General features: G+C 50.8%; 1 protein-coding gene across 4 annotated transcripts in view; it reads right to left on the reverse strand.

Annotated features, from left to right (window-relative positions):
* Nucleotides 1-21,227, reverse strand: part of Nfatc2 (nuclear factor of activated T cells 2) — a 130,202-nt gene extending 108,975 nt beyond the window's left edge. For 3 of the 4 annotated variants that reach the window (XM_051143858.1, XM_051143860.1, XM_051143862.1), the window contains exon 1: nucleotides 7,225-7,514. In XM_051143858.1, coding sequence (XP_050999815.1) covers nucleotides 7,225-7,354 — 130 coding nt within the window. In that variant the 5' untranslated portion in view covers nucleotides 7,355-7,514. Of the gene's footprint in view, nucleotides 1-7,224; nucleotides 7,515-21,157 lie in introns of those variants that run through there. The other variant, XM_051143861.1, reaches the window with a different exon arrangement.
* Nucleotides 21,228-23,690: the final 2,463 nt, after the last annotated feature.

Consider the following 23,690-nt stretch of genomic DNA (forward strand, 5'->3'; position numbering starts at 1 on the left):
TGGTGGTGAGAGGACAACTTTTGGGGGTCATTTCTTTCCTTGTATCATGTGGGTCCTGGAGGTAGAGCTCAGGTTGCCAGGTTTGCTCAGAGTATGCCTTTCCCAGCGATACCATCTTGATGGCTCTGAAAATGTCTTCTATTTTTTAATCGTTACTGAAGCCAGCAGGTGGGCACTATGCAGTCTATCCAAGGGTTTTGACATTGGGGGACCCAGCGTCCAATGCCCTGAGGTTCTCCAAGAACAGCCATATTTGACTTTTCTCGTGTCCTTATTTGTTCATTTGCTTGCTTACCTACTTACTTACTTACATTTATGGTTTTGTTTTGTTTTGTTTTTGTTTGTTTTTGGTTTTGTTTTTTTGGAGACAAGGTTTCTCTGTGTAGCCTTGGATGTCCTGGAACTCACTCTGTAAACAAGGCTGGCCTTAAACTCACAGAGATCCACCAGCCTCTGCCTTCTGAGGGCTGGGAGTAAAGGTGTGCGCCACCACCACTGCCCTACAGGTGGGTGTCCATAGCTTTGACCCCTTCTAACCTATTAACTATAAAATACTATGAGCTATACTTAAGGTCGCTGAGGGGAGATGCCATGGGGAGGGGAGACGTGGATGAGAGGGCCCATTGTACCATCACCTCTGGTTTTGCATTTGGGCGGGGGCAGGTGGGGGGAGTAAGTTTAGTAAGAAAAGGCCAGAGGGAAAGTCAAAGGCAGTGCCCTCTTCCCCCTGCTCCAGGTAGACTAGCAGACAGCCTGGGCCATACCAGAACAGCCCAGGCTCGAGGCAAGTTTGGGAACTGTCAGCAAAGCCCTAGCTCTAAGGGTGCAGCAGGCAGGGAAGTGAGTTGGCCTCAAGCTCTCTGGGAGCCTGAGGCTACTTCCTGTGCCAGGGAGGGAGGAAGTCCCCTCTGAGGGAAAGTCACAAGGCACCCATCAAGGAACTGAGTTTTCAAGGCTGTTTCTTTCTGGGCCATGGCTCAGCATACAACACCTGGGAGTAACCTGCATCACCCAGAAAAGTGGCCTCCAGAACTTTCCAGCCAGAGACAGTGAACAACCAAGGAAGCATTTGCAGCCAGCAGGGGTCCGGGGCCTTTGAGTCAGAACCCAACAGGCTTCTGTGTTCACTGACTTGCTTAGCCCCGCCCCCCTCCTCCCCTCCTGTGGAACCAGGCAGCTTAACAGACACCACAGAAGAGAAGCTCATCTTCTCTTCTGGTTAAAGACTCATCAAGGGCTAAGGAAGAGTTTCTCTCGTCTCTCTGCAGCCAGCATGCCTAGGGCAGCCTGATTTCTCAGGGCCCATCACCATCCACAGTCACTAGCCTGGGCTGCGGGACAAGAGTCCCGCCCTTCACTGAACCAAGCCCCACTTCTGCCCCCAGTGGGGCCCATTGTCCTCACCAGCCACAGCGCACATAAGAAACTCGAGCCAGGAGCCTCGAGCCAGGAGCCAAAGTCACGTGGCTTCCAGCAGCCCGCTAAAGAGACCTTAGCTTCACCTGATCGATAAGCACTGATCTGCTTGCTGCAGGCCTGGCATTTCTGCTCAGCCAAGGTTTCCCTCCAGACATCCAACAAGCCAAGCCAAGGCTTTTTTGGCTTCACCTGCACAGTCAGAAGGAAGAAGCGCTCAGGTGCCCCCAGGACGCATGCATAGCAGAGAAAAAAGCAAAAACAGAAGCTGGGGGCTGTGGCTCATCTCTGTAGAGTACTGGCCTAGCTTGCACATCCTCTGGGGTTCCCTCCTTAGCCCCTTATAAACGGGGTGTAGTGGCTCGTGCCTGTAATCCCAGCACTTGGGAAGAGGACACAGAAGCATCAGGTGTTCTAGGTCATCCTTGGCTACAGAGAAAGTTTGAGGGCAACCTGGGCTATATGAGGTGAGAGAGGAGGAGAGGGTGGAGAAGGAGAAAGAGAGAAAAGAAAGAGACAAAAACGTAGAAGGAAGAGAGTCGCGAACACTCCAGCATGTCCTGTTTGGGTTTTTTTGCCCCCAGTTCTGTTTGGCTGGTGAGTATGGGCTCAAGAAAGGTGTATGGACGCTCCCACTTCCACCAGACCATGTACCAGTGCTGCAGTGCACAGGGCCTGTTGGACACAGTTGGAGGCCTCAGCTAAGGGCTGTTCTGGGGACACTCTGGCTGTGTGCTGGAAAGAAAGGCTGAACACAGAGCCTCAGACCCCAAGTACCCTGGCTCCAGCCTTGCACTGCCAATGTGTGAGGCTACATTTCTTGCACCTGGCTCACAGCACCTTCTGGGGCTAGAGAGGCCTGAAGCCCATCTAAGATCCACTGCTTTCAGGGTGCGTGTGCCTCTGCTCCTGATGAGAGCTTAGCAATAAGGGACAGTGGCCTTTCAAGCTAGAACAACGGCTAGAGGCCTCTTCTCACCTCTCCTGGGGGCACCTGGAGACCTTATTTGTCCAAAAGCAGGCTCACTGAGGCCTGTCCTTAACTTGACACAGAGGGCAGTGCCTCTGAATGTCACGTGTCTCCAGCAAGCCGGCTTACTTAGCATACAGGCCTATTTTTAGTAGCACCAAAAAAAAAAAAAAAAAAAAAAAAAAAAAAAAAAAAGCCAGTTACTATATCTCAGCACCTCATTTGTCCCCATTTGTTTACCAGACTGCGTTCCGTGCCGGCTCCATGGTATCCAGGCAAAAAGCAGGCATCGGGTCTCATTCATCTCCACGCCCACTGGGCCTGGCACACAACCAGCATGCCATGTGTTTGCTGTAAGGATGAGAGGTTTTCATTGTCCCCTGCGAATGGGTTGGGAGCAGGTGTTCTCGAGCTGAAGTGCAGGTGACACCAGGGATTGGCCCATGACTCCCTCAAGAGTGGTATAAAAAAAAGCACATGGCAGTGGGGCCACAGGTGGATGGTGCGCGCATGCGGACTCTGCACTCAGAACGTATGTGTGTTCATGGAGCCAGAGAGAGAGAGAGAGACAGACAGACAGACAGACAGACAGACAGACAGACAGTGTGGTGTCTGTGACTTTTATTAGCTTTTTCAAAGAGTGTGATCCCTCACCAGTGTAAGGGTGACAGAAACAGACTCTGAAAAGCAACACACAATTGATCAGGAAGTGTTGGTTTGCCCTCTGAAAGGTCAAGGCTGGTCCTCAATGATTGAGCCAAAAAGGAGTCAGAGGAGGGACTGCATCAGATCCACTGAGGCATACTGGCAGTGAGTGAGCACTGCTGCACAGCTGTCCCCAACACAGCACCCAGGTGATGTCCTTCTGGAGGTGACCCTGGAATTCCAAGTTGGAAGGAGAAAGAGTACACTGAACCTCCTTGAGCATGCCCAAGGGACCTTTAACAGAAGGGGCTGCCAACCGCAGCACACCTCCCTCCAGGGTGGGATTGGCAGCTGCCATGACCCTGTAACCCTATCTCTACCCTTTACATGGGATAAACTTGGATGTCTCATCTGGTAGCAGAGGTATGAGCGTGCTCTTGACACCTCTCCAGCCAAACAAATTTGGAAACTGGGTTGGATGAAGGAGGTCATTTCTTAGATACGGTTTACCAAAACTGACTCCTGTAGAAACAGCAGCGACATAAATAGGGCTGGTGAGATGGCTCTGCTGGTAAAGGGGCTTGTCACCAAACCTGACCACCTGAGTTCAGTCCCTGGGACAGAAGAGAACTGACTCCCAGGAGTCCTGTGACATAGAAAGGAGAGAACCCTAGGGCCAAGTGCACACGAGATTAGCAGAGATAAGTACCACCCGGGAATATGGCTGGAAAGGGCCTCAGTATACAAACAAACTGATAGCATCACCACAAGAAAATATGCATAGTGGCCAAGTAGACTTTATACCAGGAATGACGGCCTTACTCACAGTATATACTTAGACGCTTATGTGCAGATGACCTCTTACTATATGAACCAATATACAACAGGCCTAAGAATAAGATCACATTTTCTCATAGACACTCCAGAGTCTTTTATGCCAGTCGAGTCCGGTTCCTAATAAAACTCCCAGGGAAACAGGAATGAATACCTTCTGAGCATAACAAATACATATATCTGAATCGTATACCAGCATCCAAGGTCCTCCCAGCAAGGCCAAAAGCAAGGCAAAGGGGACTGGAGGGACAATGAAACAGTCCGGAGTGATGGTTGTTCTTACAGAGGACCAGAGTTCAGTCGTCAGCATCTATCCTAGAGGCTCGCTCACAGCCAAGTGCAACTCTAGTTCCAGCCTATCCACTGCCCTCTTCTGGCCTCTACAGACACCTGCATGCACATAGTGCACATACCCACATGCAGTTACATACGCATGCACATAGGTGAAAAGAAAATACTATTTTTTAAAAGGCAAAGATGCCACCATCCCCACTTTGACATAATCTTTTACTTCGGGTACCAGCCAATGCACTCAGACAAGATGAGAGAGAGGTCTGTTTAAGGATGCTGGTTCAGCATAGGCAGTGCTGGGTCTTTCCTCCCTGCCCCCCCCCCACCCCAGCGTCTAACATATGCTCGGTGCTTAGGAGACTAGTTGCCTGAGTGACTGAGGAATGACTCACGGCTGTGAAAGCAAGAGTTTAATAGATGCTAGAGACAAAACCCACTGTGGTTGATTTCAGTGGGTTAATTCGCTCAAGGTGTGCTAGCAGACGGAAGTATTACATCAGCCACTTACAAATAAGCAAGCAGGGGGTCCAAAGATATTAAATGACTTGCCCTAGACCACTACTCCTGTCTTCCGTTGTCATGGCCCCACGGCCCAGGTGTCCGCCATGCAGTGGAGGAGAGGCTCCCACAGTCTTTGAAAGCCTAGACTCAGACTGCAGCTCTGCCCTTGATGGACTCTGCCTTTTCCAGGAACTTACTGCCCCCCCCCCCAGTCTCTGTGCCTTCACCTTCTCCTCTGTAAACTGGGAGTCACAAGCAGCACCTGCCTGGAGTGAGAGGTGCAGCCACGTCCCATTGTTGCCAATGGTTCAACCTCCCCAAACTTCCCTATGTGCCTTTTAGGGATTTTCGCTCAGCACCAGCCTTGGTGTTGACCCTTTTCCTCCTGTGGATTTTGCCGGGCTCGGGGGCAGCTAACTTAAGGCTCTTCGTTGGTCACTAGCATCCTAGACCAAGGCTTAGTTACAGGGGAAAGGTCAGCTCAGCTCTTGGGGATCCGCACCATGAAGAGGGGTGGCCTTCAGAGATGACCCCCACAGTTGGAGTACCTTACATCTGCCTCCCGGGGCTCATGAAGTCCCTTGTGTGCAACTTGATGACACCTGCACTTTCCCCACAGATGCCCAGAGCGCCGTCATCTGCAGCTCCTGAGTAAGGGTCTCACCTGGAGACTTTCCTAAGAGCACAATTTGGAGTTACCAGAGAGAAACAGCTGCGGGGAAGGTCAGGTAGGCAGCAATGAATTGGGCTGCTGGTGCGAATCTTTGACATGCGAAGATAATGCCCCTGCCCTGCTGTGATCATCTCCCAAACATCGCTATCCCTAACCTAAGCATGAGGAAAACATTATAAAAAATTAAAACAGGTGGGGGGCACAGGCCTGTGATCCCAGCACTGAGGCAGGCTGGGGCAGGAAGCTGTCTAGTTCAGGCCAGCTTGAGCTCCCTGATACCCCATTATAGGAATAAATTAAATATGTAACATATCTATAGCACCTATTTCTAGCACAGTACTTCAAGGATATTAACACACACACATACAATCACTGAAAAAGCATGGACTTTTCTCAATGACAGAGTATCCAAATTAAATAGATACATCATGCTAAAGTGTCAGAGGCCTGTTGCAGGAAGGGGTGCTGGGGTGCTTCTATAAATGGGAAACTGGAACCCCCAAAATAAGGTTTATTATTTTTTAAAAAAAACAACAACAACACAGGTTACCAGGCTTTCCCATGGTCATTAAGCTGGCCACCAAGCTTGCCTTGCCAAGAAAAACTATAAAAAGCACCTCCCACCAGATTTGGTTTGGAAACTATTTCCCCGGAAATCCTCACCCTCCACCCTCACCTGAGAGAGAGAGAGAGAGAGAGAGAGAGAGAGAGAGAGAGAGAGAGAGAGAGAGAGAGAGAGAGAGAGAGAGAGAGAGAGAGAGAGAGAGAGAGAGAGAGAGAGATGTGTGGATGGCTGACTGATTCCTAATTGTGTCTTTTCAAGAGAAGGCTGTCCCCAGAATACTAGTTCTTCAACTATTACTATCATCTCTAGCCAAAACATAAAGATTGTCACCAAGCAAGTCCCTCCCCAAAGTTGCCCATGAGGACCCTGCTGGGGGAAAGGAGTTAATGGTACCAGGACTCAACAGCAGACATCCTCCCCAGCCAGCATCACAGCCCTTCCTCCGCACCAGGAACCAGATGCCAGTAGGCTGGAGCCATTGAGGCATCTGGAAGCTGCCAGCAGGCTTGCCCCTGAGCCTGCCGCAAGCATGGGCTGGGCTGTCAAAAGCAGGAAACCTAGTTAGGTTTTTCTTGTTTGCTCCCAGACAACAAGCTTTCTAACCAGAAAATGTGAGGCTAGGTATAAAGGCTGCTATGGCTTTCTGACAAATGCTGTGGAACACTAAAATGACAGGGGCATTTGTCCAACGCCCAGCAACAGGGGACAAATGAGGCCCAGACTGAACTCTGAAATAGCCGGTCCTTCTCAGCCAGGTGCCCCATGCACTCAAGCACTGGGCGAGGGGCTAGTGGAAGATCACTTAATAAGTTGGGGCTGGTCCACCTGCCGTGACTGGTAAACTAGGAGAGGAAATGGGCCAGCCTCCTGGCACCAAAGGCAAACCACCCTCAAGCATGAGGCACAAAGCCTCTTCCTTAGTTTCAACACAAAGTCCTCAACAACTGGCTCCCGGGATGCCTCAGGGCCACTGTGTCACAGCCTCAGGGGCAAGATTGTCAGGCTCAGTTGTAGCCTTTCTGTCATCCTTGAGCACACGCCACTCCACAGACTCCACTCTCTGAGAGCAAAAAGCAAAGACATCACTTTCACTACCTCTGAGGTGTCCAGGGAACCTGACCACTCTTTGCTATGCTAACAGCGACCCTCATGAGGAACTGGAAACCGCCCCCTCAGGATGATTTGGCCACTGTCTCCAGCTCCCCTCCCTGTCACCAGGGCAGGGCAGCCTCTGCTGCAGGCTACCAGAGGTAGCCCTGCATCGGGTTCCCAGGCCCTGTACCCCCTGCCAGTGCTCGAGGGCCAGGCAGGGGGGAAGCCTCCACCGACCTTCGATAGGGTTCAGATAGTCATAATCGAAGAGGATGGAAAAGTCCAGCTCGTCCTGGGGACTGCCCCCGGGCTCGTGGCCTGGGCCGTCCCCGCCGTCGGGGTCTGGCTGCGACTCCGGGGCGTCCATGGCTCAGGGCGGCGGGGCTGCGGAGCTGGAGAGGGTCGCTGTGCGGGGAGGAGGCTCGCGCAGATCGGGGTCACGGTGCCTGGGGCACACGCCGGGGCTGAGGATGGTTCACGGCTCAGTGGATCCTGGACGCGTCCGGGGAGCGGGTGGCGCGAGCTTCCTGCTCAAGGCACCTGTTGCAGCCTGGAGGGGGCGGGGGGCGGGGACGGCGGTGGCTGGTGGGGCGGGGCGACGCCCGGACGGGGAGGGGCACAGCCCGGTCTGGCCTGAGCGACAGGCCCAGGCAACTTCTGTTCCACCTGCTACCATCTGATCCAGGGTCCCACTAGAAGCTACTGCCCGCGAGCTCTACCTTAGGGACCGCTCGCTGAGCCTTTACTGATTCCTCTCCTTTGCTGGGGAGGGGCACTCTGTCTTCTTTGGCATGCCCACAGCTGTGGCGCAGTGTCTGTCTCTGATTTACAAGTCCCGACCTCAGTTGACCAGGCCTGGGCCACCTACTGCGTGCCACGCAGCATATAGCAGCAACTGTGGCCCTGGTGGGACAGACTAGGGCTAAAGATCATCACTCCTTTTGGCAAACCGGAGAGGACTCGGCAGTGGCTGCGAAGGCTTTGGCGCCAGGGGGAAGTGACACGAGATGAGTTTGATTGATGATGATGTGGGGACCCTGTCCTGGCAGTGAGAACAGGAAGTGGCCTGGTGTGTGGGAGGCAGGGTTGACAGGTAACTTGTACATCCTGCTGACGTAAAATGCAGATCATCAGGCCCCTCCCCCCCCCCATGGCTTTCAGTTCCATAAATCTGGATTTAAACCCAGCAATCTGAAATTTTGACCCAAGCCTCCAAACTGAAGATGGGATGGCTGCTGAAGAGCTCAGGGCCGCCCTCCAATGAGTCTCCCAGCTTATAACTTCTCAAACTCAGAAACGAGGTAGCAAAGGGGAATCGGGCAATGGTGCCCCATGTCACCACAACAGCTCTTTAAAAGCCAGGCCGGGGTGCGATTGAAACCCTGTTGGCCTCCTGTGAGATGATTAAGATTTAAGGAAAGCAGAAGATCAAAAGTCTGGGTGGGTGGGGCCCTCTATTCCTGGTGTCAACTCGGAATTGATGACAATGACTGCACTCTTGCAGCAGGAGCCGTGAGGAAGGAGGGCAAAGGACAGGCACTCTTCAGGGGAAGCCATTTCTCCACCATGGAGGTCTGCCTCAAGCTACCCATCATTGAGCTGGGTGTGGTCCTGGGAGCCCATAATCCCAGCACCTGAGAGGCAGAAGCAGTAGAGCTGCTTCCAGTTTGAGGTCAGCCTGGGCTACACAGAAAGACAAACTCTCGCCACCAAAACCAAACAACGCTTGTCCTTTTCAGATCTGTTTGCTGAGTACTGGCTGCAAATGCTGACACGTGGGGCATCTGCAAGGCTATCCCATTGCCCTTGTCACAGGACACAGAAGCAAAGAGGCACATCTGGCTTTCCTAACTCCCCAACATACACTGGAATCTGGTGGAGACCAGTTAAAACATTCAGTTTCTAAGCCCCACCAGGCACCGATTGAACCAGAGTGCTAAAAAGCTGGGCACAGGGCTCCCAGAATCTGTATTTAAAACAAAACAGGCCCAGGCACTGGTGACGCACATCTTTAATCCCAGCACTTGGGAGGCAGAGGCAGGTGGATCGCTTCAAGTCTGAGGCCAGTCTGGCCTACAAAGTGAGTCCAGGGCAGCCAGGGCTACATGGTTTTAGAAACCCTGTCTCGAAAAACCGAAAATAAAAACAAAATAAAATATATAAACAAAATGGGTTCCAGGATCACAGAGCACCTTCTGGTGGTCTGGGCATAAAGGGGTATCACAGTGGGGTCAGCCAAGTGTCTTAGGGGTGGGGACTCTAGCCAAGACCTTGAATATCCACATCTCTAGAAGGAAACAGATCTTCTTCCCATGTCCTTTAGGACAGGGGCCCAAGGTCAGACTCTGAAATTTGGCCAAGGAAAAACAAGAGAACCATGGTGGTAGAGATGAAGGAAAGCTCTGGAATCCTCCCCCGCCCCCACCCATCCTTTCTTATCCCTCTACCCCAGTGGTTCTCACCCTTCCCGATCCTGTGACCCCCTTAATACAGCTCCTCATGCTGTGGTGACCCCCAGCCATAAAATTATTTTTATTGCTAGTTTATAACTGTAATTTTCCTAACTGTCATGAACTGTAATGTAAGTATCTGGGCTTTCCTATGGTCTTAGGTGATCCCCTGTGAAAAGGTCCTTTGACTCCCAGGGAGGCACGACCCACAGGTTGAGAACCACTGCTCTATGCCACAATGACTAAAGTGTCTGATCAAGTAGGCTTCTATTGCCTGTGCCTGCCCAGAATCCTCCCTCTTGTATTCCGTTAACTGCTCCCCGAGGGTGTCCATTTTGGGAGGCTACTTTCTCTTTTCAGTGTTGGGAACTGAACCCAGGGTCCTATCAATGTTAGGCAATCATTCTGCCACTGAACTATACTCCAGCCCCTGGGAAGCTGCTCTTAAGATGATCTTGGTAGAAGTATAATGCTTTTGTCCCATTATGCCTGACAAGGAAGTAATGATGGGCCTGGCTCATCAGAGAATTTTATCTCCCAAAGACCTATGAGATCCACTAAGATGTGGGCCGTGACCACCTTATTCACAGCTTTATGTATAGTGGATATACAGATAAATGGAGCTCGGGTGGATATTTGAATAGAGAGATGTTTGGGCAAATGGATGGATAGATGGGCATTTAGATGAGTGAATATGTAGAGAGATAGATAGATAGATAGATAGATAGATAGATAATGGATGGATAAATGGATGGACAGGTGGATGGATAAAGGGAGAGATGGATGGATGGCGTTCTTTGTATAGGTTCTCCTTTAACTATCCTCCTCTCTGAGACTAAACCTGGCCGCCCAACTGCTAGGACAAGAACCTACTGCTCTCCAGTCTGGCCTTGCTGTCCCCAAGAGCAAGCTAAGCTAACAAAGAGAAGATGGCTTCTCCTCTGATACCCACATGCCAGCCTTGGGACGAGCCAGTCCACACTTTGCATCCAGAGCATGAACTTGATTGTTCTCTAGAAAAGTGGGCTTCTCAGACCATCTCACTCTTCTCCTCAGCACCAAGGCAGAGTTGTTACAGGGAGGGCTCAGCCCAGACCCTGACCAGCAATGTCCTTGTGGGAACTGGGAGCAAAGGAGCTTTCTTTTCTCAGGGCTGGTTTGAAAGCTAGAGCCTTGGGACAGAGGAATGCATACTTTTAATCCCAGAATAAATAGTCAAGCTCCTCAGGCAAGGACTAGGAGCAGAAGACATGGCCTTTGTTTATGGGAAGGCCCCAGGTGGGCTGAGACAGAGGCCTTGACAGTGCAGTCATGCCCTTCTCTTGCTCTGCCCTTGACATCCCTGTAAAAGCCTCTTCCTGTCCTCAGCCTCCCCCTCAACAAAAGCACAGTGGGAAGCCAGGAATGTCACTGGCTTGAAGCTTGCAGCAGACTTGATAACTGACTGAGTCGGGGCTCAAGAACAGAGCTCAGTTCAGCCAATGCTGACCCCATTACAAGCAGATAATACCATAGAAGGAAAAAAAGGTGTGACCACGATCACATTAGGGAACTCTGGGGTAGATGGGGAGTTCAGGGAAGCCTTCAGGTCCCTAAAACTGGGAGCACTAGCTTGAATAGAAATTAGGCCAGGAGTAGTCAATATATACAAAGGCCCTAGGGCAGGAGCACAGGAAACACTGGAGGACCTGAAAGAAGACAATGCACTATGCCCAGCTCCACCTCTCCAGAACATGCAAGCTCAGATAGCCCATCTTGATGTCTATGCCATCTTAAAGGAAATGTCTCCCAAACCAATCCCTGATGCTTTGTTGTTTTCACAACCCCCAAGGCCATGTATGGCCCTCCCATTCATCCACCAAAAGCCAGAATGACCCTGCTTTTTCTCCTCATCCTACATCCAAACTCAAAACAGAGGGCAGCTTTCTTCCCAAATGCATCCCAAGCCTGGCCATCTCTCAGCAACTCCATTGCTCATCTCCCTGCTCCTCAAGCCCCCATCTCCTCCCGCCTGCATGAGCACAGCAGCTTCCTCTCTGGATCTCTTTCCACATGTGCCTGAATATAGAGCAGCAAGAAGGGTTCTTTAAAAATATACGTCTGGCCTGGAGACATGGCTCCGTGGGTAGGAGCACGGTGGCTCTTGCAGAGAACCTGACTTGGTTCTCAGCACCTACGTGGCAGCTCACAACCTATGGCTTCGGTTCCAGAGGATCTCATGGCCTCTTTCTGGCCTCTGTGGGCCCTGCAATGCACATGTGCACGTACACACATTCAAGCAAAAAACAATTATACATGTGAAATACATTTTAATCACACATACCAGGAGCTGGGGAGATGGCCAGCAGTTAAGAGTACAGACTGCTACAGGGGGAGGAGGTCCCCCTCAGTCACAGTCATAGGGGAGGGGAGTAGGGGGAAAGCGAGAGGGAGGGAGGAATGGGAAGATACAAGGAAGGGATGGGATAACAACTGAGATGTGATATGAATAAATTATATATATATATAAAGAATCTACCTCTGAAGCCATAAGCCTATTTATAGGTTCCTTTGGTCATGTGTTTTATTGCAGCAATAGAAAACTAAATAATATACTCAGCCATAAGAAATAATAAAATTATGTCATTCTCCAAAAAAAAAAAAAAAAAGAGTACAGACTGCTCTTTCCAAGGACCTGAGTTGGGTTTCCAGCACCCACATCACACAGCTTACAACTGTCTGTAACTCCAGCTCCAGGAGACCTGATGGCCTCTTCTGTCAAGCTCCCACAAACGTGTGCACAGACACGCAAATGCACACACGTAAGTAAAACTATTTTAAATATGTATATGTGCATACATGCATACAGAAACCTTCCAGTAGCTTCCTTCCAAGTGTAGAATGAAGAAGAAAAGCCAGGTTCTGTGTCAGCTGCCCAGCTGTGTAGGGTATCGTGCTGAGCCACTGTCCCCCTCTCTTGTGCCTTCTGCTGTGGATCAGTCACTGGCTTTGGAAAATGCCCAGCATGACCCCACCACAGGGTCTTTGTACCTGACGTTCTCTCTGATAGCACCCTTTTTGGGCCATGTCTTAGCTCAGACATCACCTCCCCAGAGAGATGCCACCCTGGACGCCCTCTGCCTCTTCTTGTACTTCCTGTCTCACTTAGGCCTGACCCTGCAGCATCCTTTACACTCACATGTATTTAACCATTGTTGCCTATTCTTGATATTTAATGCAAGTACTTAGAGGACAGAGGTAAGGGGTGTCCATTTTCTCCATTTGAATATCTTGGGTAGCCAATTTTAGCAAATAAAAATATAAGATCTTGATTTTTAGACAGTTAATTTTTTTAAACGTAGGTCCTAAATATTGTATGTGGAAATGATTATATTCAATTTTTCCCCACTGTTTATATGAAATCCAGGTTTGTATGTGAGCGCGTTCACCTGTGTGCTTAAGTGCAGAGGCCAGGGGACAGCCTTTCCTCTGACATAGTCCACCTTTTTGCTTTGTTTTGAGACAGGGTCTCTCACTGGCTTGGAGCTTACCAAGTAAGGCCGGGCTGGTGGACCAGCGAGTACCAGGAACTCACCTGTCTACACCTCCCTTGTACTGGGATTGCAAGCACACAGCACTACACCCAGAATTTTTCTTTTCTAATATGGGTTTGGGGGTTGATTTCAAGGCCTCATGTTTGCAGGGCAAGGGCTTTGTGCGCTGAACTATCTCCAAGACATTGAAAGGGAAGCTTCCCTGGCTTCCTGGCTCTTCGCTTATCTCTTCAGGTCTTCAGTGATACCCAAGACACGAAAGAATGAAGATTGGATAAGAGGCCCAATGCTTCCCCCTGGGGGACAGAGCAGGGACAAAATATGAGAAGAGCCACTCCCTGTTTGGCTGATGTGGTGGCACGGACAGGTAGACTGGAGTCTGTGGCACTGTCAGATTGTCAAAGCAACGTCACTTTGCATGTTTGCACCCAAGCCCCAACCATGGGTATGTGACCTGTCACTGTTACCAGGCAAACATTTCATCTGATGTGATGGCTCCAGAGGCACACTGCATGCACACGGCATTTTTAAAAGAAGGAGGAGCCTGTTCTGTGTGTAGGGAAGTGTCCTGCTAAGTTCATTCGAGAGTCCCTGAAATAAGTAACAGAAAAACAACAATAAAATACACATTTATAAGGTAACTATATAGATAAGGAGCCAGGGACACACCTGTGAGCATGTGTGTACAGACACACACACACACACACACACACACACACACACACACACACACACACACTTCTAAACTGACCTTCCAGAAAGCCAGTTGCTCCCATGGCTACAAACATAAATGTCTCACCAGGGCCAGTACCAGGCACTAAATAAGAACAGCTCAACTAGAACGGCCTGGGTCCCAATTGATCTATTCCTGGAGTACAGGATGCTGGCCTTGTCTGTGCCTCAGTTTCCTTCACTGCCAGCCAGAGTAACAGTCAACATCGGCTTCCTGGGGTATGACGTGCACAGTCACCAGCACTCCCACGCTCAGGAGGACCTTGAACGTGGTATAACGCTCAGCCATTGCATCTTAAACCCTCGCTAACCTTGGAGCAGGATGCTGTGGGTCTTCCTTCTGTGCACCGCCCTGATCCTGGCTGCAGCGGTTATGGAATAAGCCATAAATTCTGGACACAGACCTCACATCCTGACGACGGCCTCCATGACCAGCAGAGGCTGGGCACTGTGAACCCAATAGGAAACGCAGGGACACACACCCAATGTCAGCACACCCTGGGATGCCTTGCTGCTCTAGATGCTAATTGTGAAACTCACTGACAGAGGCTGTTTGCTACGAGGTGGGAGGAAAGGTTCAAAATCACCAGGCAGGCTGACGCATAATCCCACCACTCCAGAAGCAAAGCAGAAGGATTACTACAAGTTTGATGCCACCAATGAACCCCAATACTTCACCTATATTCTTTTAAGTTATTTAGTGTGCGCACATACACCATGGTGCACATGGGGAGGGCAGAGGAAGCGACTTCCATCTATTATGTGGGTTCCGGGCATTTAACGCAGGTCGTCCAAGCTTGGCAGCAAGCACTCCTAACCTGGAGGGCCATCTCACCACTTTATACTGTATTTTATGCCTTGCTTATTGAAACCAAGATGCATACAAAACAAAAGGCCCCTGTGACAAGCAAACTCCTGGGAGTTAAAGATGAGTGTCAGGTCTGTTTGGAGATGAATCAGACTCTGAGGGAAACGGGATCCAAACAATACCCATGCTGCCTTTATTTGAAACTGTTATAATTTGTATAGCTTATTGTAAGATTTGGCATTTACTTTTGTTTTTTTAATATTTAAAAAATTTTTATTTTATTTATTATGTATACAGTCCTCTGCTTGCATGACAGAAGAGGACATTAGATCACATTATAGATGGTTGTGAGCCACCATGTGGTTGCTGAGAATTGAACTCAGGTCCTCTGGAAGAACAGTCAGTGCTCCTAACCTCTGAGCCATCTCTCCAGCCCTTACTTTTGTTTTTAAACTGTCACATTAACTGTGGCTCATCTTGGTGACTGGGTTTCTTGCTGCTCTCTATGTCTGACCCCTGGAATAACTTGCCCCACACTCAGACAAAGCCACTCTGAGGAGCAATCTCTTCATCACCAGGGACATGGTGTTTTTCCTTTAAGCAGTGCCGTGGCTCCAGCTCAGGCCTCACACACACCAGGCAAGCACTATACCACTGGGCTACATCCCAGTCAACTGCATTTGTGAAACAGGGTCTTGTTTTGTGGCTCAGACTAGCCTGGAAATCATCATCCTCCTGCCTCAGCTCCCCCATGCTGGGATTACCAGTGTGTACCACCACACCCAACAATCTTTGAAGTTAGGCAGTAATGGAAACAGATGCTGAGCCACAGACCTCAATATTGGAGTGCCACTGTTCCCCTCCAAAACAAGGCACACAGCATCCTCCCTGCCCCACCGCTTTCTTTAATTTTCAGTGTATTTTCTTTTTTGGAACAGGGTTGTATGTAGCCCAGGCTGGCCTTGAACTTGCTATGTAGTCAAGGATAGCCTTGAACTCCTGGTGTTCTTGTCTCAACCTCTAGAGTACTGGGATTAGAGGTGTGCCTTTGAGTCTCCAGTGATTAGGAGATCAATGCTGAGAACGGGTTTTATGGCAGTTTTATGCTATGCCAGGGGTTGGTCCAGGGCCTATTGCAAGCTATGTGCCCCAGCACCACTACCCACTCCCTCTCTCTCCTCCTCCTCTGCAACCAGCTGCTTTCACCTTTGCACTTGCCTACTTGGCATGTGAGGACCTCTCACGGCTGTGGGCCTCTTTCAGATTCTCAGCAGGCTCTGTGTGACATGAAAATATAAACACATTGGCCTGCTGCTGCACCCCAGCTGCTCTTCTCCCTGCCCTGTCCGGCACTGATGCAAACACGTCACACTCGGGCTAAGGGTTGACGTGGGTCATCCAGGGCAGGAAGAAAGACTCCTGGGTTTGGTACAAAAATATATGTCATCCTTCAGGAAGGACCCTGGTGGCTCCTTTGGTGGGAAAAAGGTAATAGCTTAAATTTAAACAAAATAAATTAGGCGTGGTGACCCATGCCTGCACACCCAGGCCAGCCAGGGAATCATTGCAAGGTCCTGTCTCAAAAAAATTAATTAACTAATTAAAAAAAAAAAAAACAAAGAAGCTGGGCAGAATGGTGCATGCCAATAATCCTAGCACTGGGCTCACAGTCCAAGGTCAGCAAAGAGTAACGTGTGTGCTCGTGAGTGCGTGCGTGCACACACATGCACGCACGCATGCACACGAGCCAGCAAGCACAAGCTACCGGTTGGTCTAGTCTGAGGGCTTCAGACAAGATCTCCATTAGACCCAAGAACACCATGGGTGTTACAATCACCGTCACACCACTTCCTACTCAGGAAACTGGAGTCCAGACAGGTGGTGGTGTTTGGTACCTTAGCTGCTGAAATAGAAAGAATTCCTATGGAACCCCCACAGGGCCTTGGAGAACATAGTTGGGGAGCAGTGGAGCCACCAGCTCATAGGCAGGAAGGCATTATTACTCCTGATTGTTTTGTCCTTTCACACTGGTTTCTGTCCTTTCTGTCCCCTGCCCAAGCTTCTCACCAGCTTCCACAGCAACTGCTCCAGCAGGCTGCAGCCCTCTTTCATCAGTCAGTGCTAGCCTTTGAGATTAAGGAGGCCACACAGCCTACTGCTGTTGGATTTTCCCATGTGACCCTGATAGTGAGCTTCAGACCCCTTACGGATCCTTTATGACCTGTCCTGGCCCACATCTATGTTCTCAGCTTCCATCCTATTCCTCTCTGCCCTTGGGCTGGGCTTCAGCCTGCCCACAGACCACCTTTGGTCCACAGCCTCCTCGGGAGCTTGGGAGCACTGTTCCTCTTGGTGGCAAAGTTCTTCTCTGCATGCTTGCAGGCACAGCGCGCACCTCTCGGGGCTGAGCAAGGAGGAGGTGCCTCGGCTGAATGAAGAGCTTACTGCTGGTGGTACCCTGTTCTGCACACTTCACCAAAGCCCAAAGCTCACAGTCTTCATTCCAGATGCTTAGGAGAAGAGGCTCTCTGCAGATGTGAACCAGTGAAGATGAGAGCATGCAAAAATCGAGGAGGCTGGTCCCAAGCCTAGGGCCCTCGGAAGGGCGAGCACCAATCCACAGAGGCCACAAGAAGACAGAGACACAATGCAGAGATGAAGCCATCAGCCACAAGAAGCCAGAAGACATAGGCAAGGTCACACTGAGCCTTCAGAGAGCATGGCCTGACAGCCTCCAACTCCAGACTTCTGCTCCTTAGCACAGGACAGAAGGAGCTTCTTCTTGTCCAAGCAGTATTATGTGACGGCCATTTACAGTAGCCCCAAGGAGCCAGCCTAACCAACTACACACACACACACACACACACACACACACACACACACACACACATGAATCCACATGTACAAGTGCATACAAACATGTGTACACACATGTGCAGGTAGGCATGCACTTGTCTCAGAGCACAAGAGCAAACTCTTGCCCACTGTGTTCAGCTTGTTGAACAGGAAATGGACAGGTCAGCTGCTCTAGGATTGGTGAGCCTATATGAGTCTGCGTGCGCCACCATACTCGGCTCAGGGTAGCTGTTCTAAACACTGCTCAGCTCAACATTTACGATTATTCTCTTATCTGTAGGGAAACTGAGGCACAGGAAAGGAAGGTTCCTTGGACCCCCATGACCAGCACTTAGGATGTTGATTTCTGGGGTACCATAAATTTCTTCTGAGATCCACTGGAGACTCATGGAACAAGCCATGAAAAGAAAACAGCTCCAGAAAATTCTGGCTCAGTGTTGTAAAGAAAAGCTCTCACTGGAGAGCTTCCTTCTGCAACGTTGAGCATTGGGGAGACCTGGACTTAGAAGGCTCCCTGCAGGTTGGGCTGCCTGGGAAGCCATTGGGGGCGGAGAACTAACCAGGGAGGGGCCTTGGTGGCCCTCTGTTCTGAGCTTCTTTACTGGTCACCTTATTTTAATGCAATGAGAATGTTCTCTTACTGTCCTAAGATGAGGCGAGGCTAGACCCGGCACCTTCTGTCTGCCTCAGTTTCTCTGACCCTGACCGTGCCATCTTCATTCTCTCAAGTGTCTCTCTTTCCCTTCCAGGATGTGTCAGAGAACATCTTGGGGTTGTAGGACGACTTTAGAGCCAAGGTCTAAGCTATATGTATATCGGTGGCATTCAGAAGTTAGGCTGATGTCAGCTAGTATCCAAGATTGCTGAGCCTGCGCTTCAAACTGACTCGGCCACTTTCTTACTGGGTAACCCTCAGCCAGCTACTGCTTTTTCTGTGCCTCACTCCCCTGCTCCATGGAGGGCGAGTACAGTGCACATCAAATACAGTCTCTGAGGAGGAAACGACGTGGTAAGTCTAAAGCAGACAGCCCCAGACAACTCTGAGTCAACACAAAGTCAACAGGGGACAGCCGTGGCTCATCCAGGGCCAGGCCCTATGCTCCTCCTTCTGTATGTGACTTTTGGCAACGCTGGCCTTGCTGCCTTCAGCTATCAGACACCAACACTGGATATGTGCTCACCACATGTGAAACAGAGCTAAGGCTTTTATATGCATGGTTTCGTGTGACGCGCGCGCGACAACCCTACGAAGGCTATACTGTCATTATTCATTTTTTGCAAATGAGGAAATTGAGGCTTCTGAAGTCATCATCTTAGCCCAGTCTGTGTCATCTCAAAGCTCCAGTAGGTTTAAAAAAAAAAAAAAATACCTTAAGAGCTCTAAGGGACTGTGGATGCGGTCCAGTCAGTGAAGAGACTGTCCGAGTCCAATCTCTAGCACCCTATATCCTGGGCATGGCAGCTCATAGCTGTTACCCCAGCACTCTGGAGGTGGAAGCAAAAAATCAGAAGTTCAAGGTCATCCTCAGTCACAAAATGAATTTGAGGCTAGCCTGGGCTACATGAGCCTCTATTTCAAAAGAAGGGAGCAGGGCATGATCCAAAGAACATGTGTTCAAAGAATTTCCACTGGTGTCCAATTTCCATACAATTTCATGCACTAGCCTCTGTCTTCACTGTGGTGGAAATTGCACCTAGGGTTTACAGGGCACCTGTGATGAGAAAAGCATCGTGGTAGGGGTTTCTTGACTCCTACAAACCCCTCCCTAGGGGCTCCATTTTACAGAGGGAGAAATTAAAGACATAGAGCGGTTAAGTTACTCCCCTGATAGCCCACAGCTGTGCGGTGGCCGTGCAGCTCTCCTAATCCATGCAGAAGTCAGGGAACTGGGGCCTAGGAGGAAGCAAAGCTCATCTCGAGTTTGTTTATCCCTAAAATACTTTCCATCACCTTTCCGATTAACCCTGAACACACCTCTTTCGCATCTTTAAGCTCCTTGGGGGCTTCAGACCAGTGCCCCGCAGCAAGTTTGCTGTTGGCTTGTAGATATGTCTATGCTTAGAGACTGCCCATCGGCATGCTCATCCAGCAGGCAGTTGAGTGTAACCATGCCCTAGTTGTTGTCTCGGGGAACTCCTATGCAGGGCATAGTGATTGGCCTGTCTCAAGCCAGCTGTCTGTGATGCTGGCTCTCTGCTTGCCATATTGCCATGTCACGTTTGCCAGGGCCAATCTGTCATCCTGTGTCCTGCGTATACAAGCACACTGGCTTACATATGCCTGCCGTTCCTGTACTCTTGACAATGGACTCAGGGGTGAGACAAGGTATGCGTTCTTCCAGACCTTAGCAGAGAAGCAACATTCTCAGCTCAGAGCAGAGAAGGCTGGGTCCCTCAGCAGCCACAGTAAGGCACAAAACAGAGTTCTCTCTGTGTCCCTCTATTTCTTCTTCATGGAACTATGTCTGGCACCCCCACCCACACTATCAGAGCATCCATCTTTAACTTTTGGGTTGTTGGGGTGAGGGGGTAGGGGGGCACACTCCAAGACCTTCACATATGCATGGCCTGCCTGGGAACACCACTCTGACACCTGACATAATATTAGCATTTTTTTTTCTCTTGTCATTATATCATTGCACCACTGCCATTTAAACACTGGCAGAGGACTGGATAAACTGGTACCAGTAAAAAGACAGGATCTGGCTTTCAAAAGTCCCGCTCCACTAAAAATAAACTGAGGTTGGAGGTGGCTAAGTGCACCTTTTGCCTAACGGGGGTGGGGCTTGGATCGTGTTTTCAGCAAGAGCCCCCCCCCCAGCTCAATCCACTGGCCAAAACTGTCATTTGCCTGCGCCCCCACCGCGCACCCCCGCCCCAGGACTTTAGTCCACTACGCAGAGCACAAAACCTACGTTCAACTCGGATTTTATGACATGAAGCTAACTCCTCCTACGCGGATGTATTCCGCTTAACCCTTCAGCCCTTCCCATACGCTGGTGCCCCTGTCCCTGCGCACAGGCTGGCCTGATTTCTGACTTCCCAGACCAAACCCCTCACAATTCCAACCAGATGGGCTAGATTTCATATCGTATTCTCACGCATCAACTCCCTCCCAGAAGAACCAAATTGAATGGCTTCAAGGTTGCGTCGAAAAGACCAGGAACGGGGACAGTGGGGGCGCCTGTGATCCCTTTGACCAACTGGTGGTATTTTGTTCTTTAAACTGGGTTGGGGGAGCTGGAAGAGCCCTCAGACACAAACCCCAAAATGGGGAGAAAATGGATTAAATTGCTTGAATGGCCAGGGCATCTGTTGATGTGACTACTGGAAAGTGAAGTCTTTCTGATTTAGTAAATAGCAAAATGTGGGGTTTTTTTTTTTTTTTTTTTTTTTTTTTTGAAGTTAAATAATAATGATGACAAGGACGATGGCCTCTGCTGTCAAAGCCAAGAGCAGCAACAGAAGCAGCCAGGGGTTAGCAGCAAGACCTGCCCCCCCCCTTCCTGGTGTCCCGACACACACACACACACACATACACACACACACACACACGCGCGCGCGCGCGCGCGCGCGCGGAATCCCGCCTAGAGACACTTCTTAAGAGTCACTACCCGTGGCCAGGATGCGTGCGTGCACCTCTGTTTGGCCGCATCTACCCATCTACCTGCGAGCAGGGACAGCGTGGTGCTCCGCGGGGGGTTGGGCAGCAGAGCCGGGATGCGATGAGAGGATACGGGCAGGGATGCGGGCAGGGATGCAGGTAGGGATGCGGAGGGCGGCGCGGTTACCTCTGTCCGCAGACCCCATGGTGCGGAGGGGCTGGCGGGGGCCCGGCCTGCGCAATGCGGGGCGCTGCATCTGGAGGCGCCGGGCTCAGCGGGCTGGGGACCCGGTGCTGCGACGCGGCGGAGCAGCGCAGAAGCTGCAGAGCCCAGGCTCCGCTCCGGGGCTCTGGCTCCCCGTGCTCCCGCTCCTGTGCTCCCGCTCCGGCTCTCCGTGCTCCTGCTGCCGTGCTCCGGGCTTCGGCTCAGACTCCCCGGGCTCCCGGCGCTTCGCGATCGCTTACTCCAGCGGCAACGCGACTTCCTTCCCCGCGCTCCGTGTTTATAGGCTTTCAATGCAGTAAAATAACGGGATTCCCTCACTGTTTCCTCCTGTTTACTCAGCGCCATGGAAACCCCTGGATCCCGTCCATCTCCAAAACTAAGGGCTTTCCTGAAAACTTCACACTCAGGAATCCATGACGTCGCCTCCTCCGCAGCCAGCCAGCTCCGTGGCTCCTTTGGCCGCCAAGCACAAGTCCCTGATTGTTCGGGGCAGAGAAAAAGTCAGGGAGAGGGAGGCGCGCAGGGGTGGGGGCGCGGCCCGCCAGGCCCTGCAGGAGCTGCGTGCAAACTCAGACAGCCACCGCCTCCCCGCTGCAGCCTTGCCTGAATCCAGCCTCCTGACACCCCACTTTCCGAGAGGGTGCCCCTCAGAGGAAGCTGCTCAGGATTTCAGCCAACACTCCCGGGGTATCCAGGAGCCCTTGGACACTTGCCCAGGGGTGCCCCTCTAGACCACTCCGTGCCTTTCACGGCCCAGATTCTTGAATGTTCAGGGATGAAGAGGAAGACGAAGGAAAGAAATAAATAATGGTGTCTGTGCCAACTGTCCAAGATTTTTTTTCCCTCAAAGAGTTTATTTTTAGATTCATTTAGAAAATCCACGGTTTCCAGTATTACTCGGAGGGTCCAGCAATAAGGCTGAAAAGGAGTCGCCGAAACCAGGCAACGCATGTGTTTACGCATGCTGTGCATAAACAGGAAAATAGAGGGAAGAGATGTCAGGACCTCTGAAGCCTCGGAAGAGATGTGTGGGATGGCACACACGTGGCTCCCACCTGTGGGCCACGGCTGGAAGGAGTGGGCTGGACTGGGCAGTCGCTCTTTCCCTTCTCCACCTGCATGCACCACGAGAATTTCTGGGCTCAGAGATAGAGCCAGCTTTGAAAAGCACATTTGAAATAGTGCTGTGGGCTCTGATTAAAACACACACACACACCACACACACACCACACACACACACACACACACACACACACACACACACACACACACACGGGAGCTCCCAAGGCTAGTGACTCATCACCCCCTCTGACAAGAGACTTGAACTTTGAGAGATACTAATGGGGGGGGGGGGACAGGAGCAGACTTCACCCATGGGACCACTTTGTTTTCCATGCATGGTTCACAGCGGCTCCTCCAAGCCCAGGCAGCTCCCAGAGTCACCACCAAAACCAACTAGAACCCTGCCTGAGAAAGTCCCACCTCACTCCCACATAGGGGACTGACTCTCTCCGAAGTTTGCCTGCACCAGGGTGGACCTTGGCAGTCCAGCTTAAGTAATGGTGTACCAATCCCGAAGAGCAGCCATGTCTGTCTACCTACTGTGTGCCAGTAAGGGAGTTGTGCTGCCTTCCAATTAAACCAAGTCTCAGGGTTCCCAAATTCCTCCCAGCCACTCTGTAAGCACCCGCTTTCCAGATGGTTTGAAAGCCAGCAGACACTAATGTGTAGACAGTGCATGGGGATCTGCTCAGCGTAGCTGTTGAAGAGGCCCCATTTCTGCGGCCTCCATACCCATCTCCTGCAACAGCAATGGGACACTCAACCTAGGGCTCTCAGGTTGCAGACAAAGGCTGAGGCAGGTTGGGACCTCTTGGCCATCATACGCATAAATGAGACTCCACCGTTTGCTTTTTGCTTCTAACCATATGTACCTCCCACAGAGCAGCCACTACATTATGCGTGAACACCTCCCCTAACTCAGTGCCTACTGTGCACCAGGTCTTAGATAACAATCATCTCTAAATCCCCCTCACACCTCTCCTGCAAAGGCAGACGCAGACGCTGGGAGCAGTCAGTCCTGCACAGCCCAACATGGCAGCCGCCAGCCATACATGGCTAAGAGGAAAGTAATTAATGAGTAAGTGGCAGGCCAAAGTCAGTTCTTTGATGGCACGAGCTGCATTGCAAGTGCTCAAAACCAAGTGTCTTCCCACACCAGACAGTAAAACATAAACCATGTCCATTCTTCCAGAAAGTTCTCTTGGGCAGCATGGTTCCGACAATCCAAAAGGTCCCACACTGCTGAAGTTGCCTTGTCATCACATTCTTGCCCTGTAAAATGGAGACACTAGCAAGACTCACATCCCAGAGCTGAACTGAGAGTCAAATGAACGTGTTTAATGGACATGTTGAGGACAGTGAGGTGTATAATAGACGCTAAAAATACATATCTTTAAAAAATAATAAAGCCTTCCCACAGCCAAGGCGTGAG

This window comes from Acomys russatus, chromosome 4, assembly GCF_903995435.1.
Source record: "Acomys russatus chromosome 4, mAcoRus1.1, whole genome shotgun sequence".
Classification (NCBI taxonomy): Eukaryota; Metazoa; Chordata; class Mammalia; order Rodentia; family Muridae; genus Acomys; species Acomys russatus.